The following is a 10964-nucleotide window of genomic DNA, read 5'->3' as shown; positions in this document are numbered from 1 at the left end:
CACTAAGGCTTGATGTGGAACGCCAACAAATATACAAGAATCTTGACAACTTGCATTGTTCTAGACCAGTCCTCTGAGACTTGTTTAATGTGGATCATCAATCTTGTAATGAGTAAAGCAGAGGAGTAGGAGTGGTTTCTCTGCCAAACAGATTACTTGTAATCCTTTGACCCTCAAGGCTCGGTTTGAGCTTGAGGATTGGTGTATATTTTTGTTCTTAATACTATCCACTCACAATTGTGAGTTTTGCTAAAAAAAAAAAAAAAATCTTGACAACTTTTTGCTTTCTAAAAAAAAACTTAGTGTTGTGTTGGGTGTCGGAGACTTTCATTGTTTTAATTGCATGATGGAGCTTACTTTAAATGTTTATTTTACTTTCATTTCATGTCTTGACTCTTTTTGCATTCTATTGTTTTACAATGTTAAAGTGAAACTTCACTTGCATAATTCTAGTAATTATATATTAATGACTTTTTTAAATTTCACATTTCATTTCACAACCTCATATGGCTTGATTTTTCTTACATTCTATAATTTAATTCTAATCAATATTCAAGAAAGTCTCTTTCATTAAGTGGCCGTTGATTGAGTTTTCTTTCCACAAAAAGCCGAACCGAAAATACTAGCACAAATTTAAAATTTGCAAGATTTTTGAACTATTTTCTCATATATTCACCAGTTTTTCTTCCCCTTACCATGGTTTGCAACCAGGTAGTCTCCATTTTCAATTGGCTCAAGGCTAAGCTGAGGCAATCCTTTCTTGAAAATTGATTCTACTTAAACTCAACCTAATGATTTTATCACGTTCTAATTATTTTAGAAAGCTCCCGTGATTCTTTCACTTGTTTTAAGTGAAAGAGGCGTAGTTTTTGAGATGATTTGACACTTTGAAAAAAAAATCTTTGCTCTCTGGGTGCCCTAGCTTATTGTATACCACAAAAAATGGACCACGTGATCATGCTCTAAGGTTTACCCAGTGGGGGAGGCCAATAATGCTGCTTTTGACGTTAAAGAATATGAGTATTTTCAAATCTTCCCTTCTCCTCCGAGATGGGCAATTTATAAGTGGGGGGAGACACACACACACACACACATAGTAGATGAGCCTTAGTTGACTTTAGTGGTAGCCAAAGCTCATGAAAAGGTAGATTCGTTTTATCCAAAACTTGCTTAAAATCAAAATATGGCCCTCTCAAATTTATGCAAGGAGGAGTTGAGGCCAGCTTAATTTTAAAGATTTTTACTTAAAAAGTTAATTTTTTTATGTAGAATTTTCCTCCTCCTCAAAAAGGATGTGAAAGGGATCCAAAGGCAACTCCATAAAATCATTTTCTCGAGCACTAGTGTCAACGCTCTATCTCTAACTTTTTAAATTTGTCAAATTAATAAACTTAACTTCCCTCTCGCTAGCTTCAAATCATTTCCCGCTCAAGTGAAGCCTTCAATTCCTCCAAAACTCGAGGCACTCGTTCCTTCAATTGATAGAAGCAAAATAAAATTTATTGTGGGACTAGTATATTAAAAATAAGTAGTATATAAATATAATTTTCAAAAAAAGTTTGCCTTTTACATCATAAAAAATACAATCATAAAGAGAAAGAGACAATTAGATGTAGAATATAGAAAATTGATTTACAATTAAGATAATTTGTTTGGATATTACTTGCAATTTCGAGATTTGATGTCAAAATATCACAATAACAAGGTGAGGAGTCACGATGGTCTGCTGAAGGTAAGGGGGAGGGGGAAGATTTATCGAAAGTAGGTCTCAATGAGTTGTGCAATTGTATTGTTTTGACATAGAATTGTATTGTCTATATACACACATAATTAGGCCCCTATCACATTGGGCTGCATGTCCATCATGAGTTGGATGACCATACTCAACATGCTCTTGCATGAGAAGAGTCCGGATTACAATAGCTAGCACAAATGCTGTCACATTGAGCATGTGCGAGAAATTAGAAAAGTTGCTACGCATCCAATCGAACGGTAGGATTAGTGCATGGGAGACCGACATAGTTTTGGAAAAAGTGCGTCGCTAAGCTAAACGGCCAACCAAGTTGGGAAACATAGACAACATCACAGTGTGACAGGTGACTCCGTCGGCACATTCGTTGATTGGTTGGGAAGAGAATAAATGTTGTCTGCATGTCCCAATGTGACACAGGTGTTAGAAACTATCGGTTCCAAACTGGCCTATCGATCGGTACGGCCCCCACCATTGCCTTGGACAACGGATTATGGATATGGAAAATGCACTTTCTCTTTGTTTCCATTCCCCACACACAAATACATACACATCTACATAGAGGTGAAATGGTCAACAAATAGTGAGGTTAAAGTTTGTGTAAATATTGAAAGAAAAAGGAAGTTTTTTTATGACCTTCAAAGTGAAAAAAATTGAATCATCCTTAAGATGACACTTATTTTTTCCAAACTCTATAAAGAAGTAGTCGAGATGCCTTGTTTGTTACGATGGATCTACTTAAACAAGGTGAAAAGATCACATTGACGTTTTAAGATAAAATAAAGTAAAAAAATAAAATAAAAATAAAAAACAACAAAATAAAGAGGAGCTCCATTACAAACTAAAAAATAGATCTAATAAGTATAGATAATAATTAAACAAATTCTTTAAAAAAAAGTAGGTTCAATAAGAATAAAAAATAAAAACATATTTTCATGAAATCTCCTTTTAGGAGGTTTTAAATAAGAAGATTCTTTTACAAATCAAAATATTGCATTATTTCACATCATGTACTTTTAAGAGGTCTTAAATGAAAAGATTTTTTTACAAATCAAAATATTATATTATTTCATACGATAGGATCAAAATTCTATGAATGTACTACTAATGCTTTGTTTTTTAAGGTTTTCTAAAGCAGTCCAAATAAACAAAGATAAAATAAAATATTTTATGAAATGGAGCCCATGCTCTTAAATGAAATGATTTTTTAACGAACTAAAATAACAAAAAAAAGTTAAAGAGGACGCAAAAGACTTTGTGTGACCCAATTTTCAATGGTCCTCTTTAAAGAAAGAGGTACACAAATGTCAAACACCTTTCACAAAAACATAAAAAACAAGCAATTGTATACGTGTCCTCCATCCGATCGACTTACATCCATGGTCCACAATTTGCACCCGAAATGCACCCACCTCACTATGGTCTTCTGTACACCAAAAACCATAGAAATGTAAAATTGATGCGCAAGGCATATACTCTCTCCCTCTCTCTCTCTCTCTCTCTCACACACACACACACACACACATAACATACAGACACACACACACACACGCACCCTTGGCACTAAGTAACACCTATATTTAATGCAGGGGAGAGTAATGGGATCGACGGTCGGGGTTGGGGGGCGAGATCTCGAGGCGCACTAAACCTGGTCGACGAGAAAAACGAGGCGCACCGTCGAGATTTGAACCCATGACCTCATGATCCAAGTTTAGGGTCACATAGGCTAACCACCTCACCCGCACGCAGAATGTGTATCCAAATTCGTTTGTACGATGTAATATTGTGAGTTGATATGCATTGCCCACGTTCTCTAGATTTAGTGCATGTCTAGGTTTAGTTTTTTAGTAGACATCTACGGGTGTGATCTCTCCGATCTTCATGCTTGAACTTCCCCGCTCTTGATCCCCCCCCCCCCCCCCCCCCAACAAATATAGGTGTCACTTAGTGTTGAGGCGCGCACACACACACACACACACAAAATAGGTCCCAAAAGAAACGAAAGTTAGACAATTATTCGTGAAAGTTACGAGGTTGACCTAAAGTCAATGTAAACAAATCAACCAATCATATTCTGCAATGAAATGGTGCATGATATCGAATCCAGATTCCATAATACAATAATGGAGTCATAAAAGATTGATGTTGCATAGCATTCTCTCTCTCTCTCTCTCTCTCTCTCTCACACACACACACACACACACACACACACACACACACACACAAGAGGTCTCGAGTAGACAATTATTAGTGAGAGTTATGAGGTTAAACTCCATATTAAAAAAGCCAATGATACATATTATGCAATAATGGTGCATCATATTGAATCCATAATACCATCAAGGTCGTGGGTCGGAGGGCTGCAGATCTCGGCCCTCCATCCACTCATCTTTACTGGCCGAAATGTAAGCTTGCAACCGTCCACGGTCCGATATCGGACAGCTCAACAAACGGAATGCCAAGGATCACATACAATTTCCATGCCAACCTCTTGCCTCTAGCTCAACACTCAAAATCACAAATGCATGGAATCCTGACACATCAACCTGTGGAATTGATCGTCTACTTGGGTTTGACCTCCTGAACTGGTGGCCCTCCTCCCCACGACCATTGATGGGCGAGAAGTCCTATTTCTTGCAATACTGCTCCCATACAACTTCGGCTCTGTCAATCGCCCTTTGGTCGCATAGATACCAAGGAATGGTCCCATTCCCTACACCGTTACATTTGGAATGTGACTTATCTCCCATCGTGAGTGTATTTCTAATGTGACTTATCTCCCATCGTGAGTGCTTAGAAATAGAGGAAAAGAGATCCCATCATACTTCTTTTTAGAGAAACAAAAGAGTACATTTAACCCACATGGTGATTTTTGGGCTCGGTTGGCCCTCAACACTATCTAACACAAGATATTAAATGATGCCAAAGCGGTGGGATTGACGGTCAAGAAGTTCGGGCACAAATTCAAAGACGCGTGTAGATGTACGATGCAAAAAAGGCGCCTGCAAACGTACGATGCGAAAAAGTAAACAAGGACATGGTGGGGGGAAACAAAGACCGGCTTTATAATAATGTGAATTCACTTGGGTCTCAACAAGCCCAACGTGTCCGCGTGGTTAGCTCATCGGGCTTCCAACCTCGAGGTGCCGAGTTCGAATCTCAAGCCGTCATCACCGTTGTCCCACCTCAAGATGTGCCCTCTTCAACTCCAACCGTTGAACCCACGGCTTTGGGGTCATTAAGACCCCGTGTCGAATGATGATGCTCATTCGAGAGCCGTAGAGCCCATCGCTCGTTCTTCCATTAAGACCCTTTGAGCTTAGTCATGAGGCCACACTCACGATGACATGATAACATGTACGATTTCATTAAGATTGTTAAAGGCAATTCCTGATCACATGTAGGATTTTATTAAGATTGTTAAAGGCAATTCCCGATCACATGTAGGATTTCATTAAGATTGTTAAAGGCAATTGTTTCTAGGGATCTTGCCTTAGAACACTCAAGTGCATCCTCCTCTTGTTGCTACGAGTTCTCTCCATTGTTCCAATACATGTGATGCATCAGTTCGGTAGCCATGGTGATGCCTATGCATGGCTCTTGTCCGATGGTATGGAGTCCTTGCCCGACCATGTTTCATGTTAATATTTGGAAGGGATAAGCACCTCCCCTTGAGGACCCTGTGGTGTGTAGTTTTTTAAAAAAAGACTGTTAGCAAAAGCTAAATGGAGGTCACTCATAAAAGCATGGTAAGGAAAACGAAAAAGTATCTTTATTCTTCTGTTTTAACTTTTTCGTGTGAGAAGCCTTTTAATAAATTAAGAATTTTGTGGATCGACAAAAATTGTGCTTTATTCCAAGATTATTACTCCAAAGGTCATTATGAACATTATTCGTAACTAGTACGGCCAATCGCCTTGAGTGGTCTCTCTCTCTCTTTCTCTCTCCCTCCTTATTGCGTGCATAGAGGTTTTTTTCAATTTTGGAAAGTGTAAAAAGCTACCCTTTCACCATATTATGTTAGTCTAGATAAAAGCTATTTCCCCATTCCCCATTGATATTTCTTTTAACTAGGTAACAAATGAAAAGTTGGATGAGGAAAGGGCTAAGATATCATCTACAATTATTATAACCGTAAAGGAGAGAATGGCGATGGCGAATAAGAAACTGAATTGGGTCGCAGTCACGTCCGCAGAGCACAGCGTGGAGGGCAAGTCAAGAACAACAACAACAACAGTTACACCATAAAAACTGGCGCCATGGATTTGCACCAATGCCACAAAATGAAGCTGCTCTCTACCTCCTCCTCCTCCTCCTCTTATAGCTACTTCTGCCGCATCGCACTGCCTCCTTCGCAGCTCAACAAACCCTTTCACCTGCACAGCGCCATATTACCTCCTCGGCGTACTCCTCTGTCGCTTGTCTTTCACAACAAGATCCATCACCACCACCACCATATTGTGCCACCAACCCCTCCCCGCACTCCTGCACGTATGATCTTACACGACAACCACGGATTGCCGCAAGCTGATCAATCCCCTCCAACCCCCCACTATCACCAACATGTACCACCAGACGCCCATCACCCCCCTCCTCCCTCCTCTCCTCCGCATCACCACCACCATCCCCCCCACCATGTGCCCCCAGAAGCTCATCAGCACCCTCCTCCTCCTCCTCCTCCGCCGCATCACCACCACCATCCTCCGCCCCCTCCTTATCCGCATCACCATGTTCCACCACCAGAAGCTCATCATCCCCCTCCACACCACCATGTGCCACCACAATCTCATCATCCACCTCCTCCCCCCCATCCGCACCAACATGTTCCCCTTGAGCACCATGAACCTCCACCTCCCCCTCCCCCTCCCCCTCAGTACCCTGTTGCCTGAAGCTACATAACGTTCATATACCATCCCAAAGAAAACACTTACGGCAAGGACAATAATTTGCTATATTACATCTTCTAGAAGGGAGAGGGGAGAAAATCTAGAGGAAGTCAAGAAACAGTATTATGTACCATCTATCATCCAATTGCAATACTGATCAACTAATATTTCCATAAACTCAGACAAGATTAGGTATGTGAGCTATGTTCATTCTTCAGTATTATTCTTTGTTCTTGGAGAGAGAGAGAGAGAGAGAGAGAGAGAGAGAGAGAGCTCTATTACCATCTGACAACTGCTTGCCTCGAAACAACTTACAGCATTGAAAGATGAAGGAAACAAAATGAAAATAGCAAACACCACGTAATCAATATGTACACAAGCTTTACTTTGGCTAGATAACTTTCTCATTCTCATCTAGCTCTTTTCACTTGCAACCTTTTTGAGACCATACACCATTGGACCCAAACCTTGCTCATACACACTTCCCTGGTTCATGGTCATCTGCATTGAGAGGTGATCTTCGTAAAGATATGAATACCTACTAGACCCAATTACAACATGGCAGCAATTTACATTAGAAAGAGATTTTGCGACTAAAAGCAGAGGGGCCTCAGAACGTCATGGAGACAAGGTGGTAAAGGTATTCGGGTGTACAGAAAAGCTGGTCAACAAGAGGGAGGGAGGGGATCGTAGGAACAATCCCAAGAGACCTCAAAGACCTAACTGCCAAGAGGCCAAAAATACTCCGCATATAATCTACAAAGCACATATGAGTTTTCAGCCTGACAACATCAGCGTTTTTCATCCAGATAGCATGAGCGTTTTCAACCAGGTAGCATCAGCGTTTTCAGCCAGATAGCATTAGCGTTTATGTAACAAACCCCAAGTCCAGCTTCTACCGCAACATAGTAGAGATTTACTTTAAGAGAGTTCACAAAAGACGACACAACCCGACGTAGTTCCGTGTCAAGAGGTATTGGTCCCAAAGACTGGCGCCCCTTTCAGTAATTCGTTTTATATTAATCATCGTGCAAAGTACAAGAGACTCACATTCAGACTCTGCGTCCAGATTCTCTCAGTAATGAGGCCCCAACAAATTTATTTATTGTTACAAGGGATGCTCAAAAGCAAAGCCCCAAAAACTCAAACTCAAAAGCTCTTAAACTCAAAAGCAACTGTTGTCCAAAAACTGACAAAATCAGCCAGCGTAATTTGCAAAGATCGTACAGACTACCACGTCATCAGCTCAGCGCGAATTGCGGAGGTCCGTACTGCTTGCCACGTCAACGTGTCAGAGCATTTTTCGGCGGGAATTGCTGCGCATTTTCCGGTTGCTACTACAATGTCAGCAGGGGTTGTGTGTGTGTGTGTATTCGGTGGCACTGCTACGTCATCAGCTTGCGACATACTCCCCTCTTGAAAGAATTGTAATCGCCCTCGATTATGCCTGCAAAACAAACAGAGACCATAAAATGTCTTAGTACACACTGACTGTTAGTACCGACGCACTAGACATAACACATCTAGCACTTGTACAAATCGATAGTCACATCACCGGACATCACTTGACATCACATGACAAATCACATACAAATTTAATCCAAATCTCAGACCATGATTAATCGGCAACGTATTTAGTAATCGCATCTAGATCCATTCGGGACCTCACAAATGCCTGATTAACTAATCCTTATTGCAATCATGTCTATAGAGATTTATTAGTCCGAAATGCTACAGTCATTTCATCTTTCAGTTCCTGCACTCAAACAAGTCAAGTACAAATCAATCATTCTCATTTCGGGAATTGAGTTCATAAAGTCATACAATAGAATATTGTCAGCCCATCAGCATCCTTGAAACCCAAAGGGACATCAGTGACTCTATTCAAAATCAGGGTAATCCGTTAATAAAGGAACGGGAACTCCCCTCTTGTGCAAACCTGCTGCACTAGATTCACCCATACTGAAATCGGGGTTCTATCGGAGTAGACTATGCTAAACCGAATGCTTCAAAGTAAAGTTCCAAAATTTGAGGAGTATCCTTGTGTACCAATATCTGTTCTGGAACGAGTATCTCCTCGCTTTCCTCCACTTCGGGTTGCTCATCTGACTCCCCATCATCGAGCACATCACCTTTAAAAGGCTTGAATAGACTCACATGAAATGCATTGTGAGTCTTCCAAGTATCGGGTAGCTTCAGTCCAAAGGAGACATCATTTATCTTTTCTTTTATCTGGAAAGGGCCATAGTACCTCATGGTAAGCTTTGGAAAAAACCTCTCCTTTTCCTTTTTCTTTCTTAGGCGTGCCTTCTCAAAACATAAGAGCACCCAATTGTCTTCCTTTCATTTCAAATCGCGACGGTGTCGATCTACTGCCTTCTTGTGTCGTTCTTGAGATTTTGCTAAAGCCTCTTGGACCTTGGCAAAAGCAATGTCCAAGTCCCTCGTGTACTGGTCGGCTTCAAAAATCTTATCTTTCGTGCTAAGGAAGGGTGGAATATTCGGAGCACCTTCAATGATCTCAAATGGCGCCTTCCTCGTCGAAGAGTGGATTGTACTATTGTAGGCAAAGTCCACCAAGGGAAAAAAAAATTCCCATTGAGTCTTCTGATCAGAAATGTAAGACTTTAATAAATCCAATACAACTGAATTTGCACTCTCAGATTGCCCATCTGTGTGCGGGTGGAAGAGAAATTAAGATGACGAGAACTGCAACCGTGTGGCAATGTTCTCCCAAATAGCCTTCCAAAACAAACTCGTGAAATGGGGATCTCTATCGGAGACTATTTTCTCAGGCATGCCATATAATCTGAAAATCTGTGCAATGAACAGTCTCACTAAATGAAGTGAGCTTGCTTGCTAAAATCTGTCGATGACACTCCAAATGCCATCATGCCCACTCCGTGGCTTCGGGAGATCAAAAATGAAATCCATAGCAATACTTTCTCAGGGGCGGGTGGGAATGGGTAAAGGCTGTAACAATCCTTGTGATTTATGTCTGTCAAACTTGACCTTTTGGCATACCAAGCAACTGTGTACAAAGTCGTCCACATCCTTCTTGAGTCTCGGCCAAAATAAGTAACGCTCCACACCTTTCAAGGTGGTGTCAATGCCGTGGTGACCTGTAAAAGGTGGACAATGGCACTTTGTCAAAATCTTTTCCCTCAACGGCTGTTTAACTCACAACATCGTTTTCTTCATCAAGTAGCCATCTCGTATGGAATATCCTGCTACTACCTCCCCATTCTGTATTCAAGTGAATACATTCAAAAAATCTGGATCTGTGGCCTATTGATCAACCATGTCCTCGAAGCTTCTATGACGAATCGCGGAAATAGCCAAGACAAGCAGCTTCCGAGACAAAGCATATGCCACCAAGTTCTTCTGTCCCTGAACATGGACAATATGGAAGTGAAATTGTGACAAGATGTTAGCCCACCGCATCTGCTTTTCCGAAAGCTGCTTCTGTGACAAGAAGTAGTGTAAACTCTGATGATCAGTAAAGACTGTGAAATCGGATCTGAGTAGGTAATCTCGCCACTGAGTAAGAGCATGGATCACTGCCAGTAGCTCTTTCTAATAAATCTGGGCTGTCAATTCTAGCCTTGAAAACAATTGGCTTTCATAGGCAATCACATGGCCTGCTTGCATTAAGACCACTCCCACACTACGACCACAAGCATCACAATACACTTTGAATGACTCTTGCAAATCCGGCAAAGCCAATGCTGGTCCAGTAGTCAATTTCTCTTTCAATGTTTGAAAGGCAGTCACCTCTGTGGGTCCCCATGAGAAGGACTCCTTTCTGTGTCAGAATGTGCAAAGGGGAAGCTACCTCTGCAAACTTTTGAATGACCGGTGGTAAGAACACAAAGCCAAGAAGCTTCTAACTTCAAGAACATTCTTCAAATCGGGCCAATCACGTATAGTCTCAATCTTGGCCGAGTCCATCTGTACTTCTTCTCTGCTGAGACAATGTGTCCCAAAAAGTGTATCTTCGACAAGAAAAAACTCGCTCTTTTTTACACTTATAAGCAATTTATGCTTCCTCAGGGTCTGCAAAACCCACAATTAATCGATATTTCTCTGAAAATCCAAAAAGTCATCCTGAAAGCTGTCTTGAAGATGTCTCCAGGAGCAATATAGATCTGATGATAATCATTCTTCATATCAATTCAGCAAGTGTCGAGTATATCATCGATTCTTGTAATGTGGAAATCTGTTCTGGTTCATTGTTTCTTTATCTTGGCCTTGGCTAAGTCTGTAAGGTGGCCGGTTTGGTGGTGTACTACCACGAATCAATCATGTGATCTTCACGACGTAAAGGA

The 10964-nt window shown here is 41.0% G+C and overlaps 1 protein-coding gene across 1 annotated transcript; it reads right to left on the bottom strand.

Moving 5' to 3' along the window:
• Positions 1–5949: 5949 nt before the first annotated feature.
• Positions 5950–6652, bottom strand: LOC147462227 (uncharacterized; the record flags this gene model as incomplete). The annotated part of the gene is made up of 1 exon (XM_086509631.1): positions 5950–6652. A coding segment is annotated over one exon (543 nt), but the record flags the coding sequence as incomplete, so codon positions are not given.
• Between the last annotated feature and the right edge of the window lie 4312 nt (positions 6653–10964).

The sequence above is a fragment of the Adiantum capillus-veneris genome, chromosome 3 (genome assembly GCF_014529385.1).
Source record: "Adiantum capillus-veneris isolate H3 chromosome 3, ASM1452938v2, whole genome shotgun sequence".
NCBI classification, from domain to species: domain Eukaryota; kingdom Viridiplantae; phylum Streptophyta; class Polypodiopsida; order Polypodiales; family Pteridaceae; genus Adiantum; species Adiantum capillus-veneris.
This window is presented reverse-complemented; position numbering and strand designations above follow the sequence as displayed.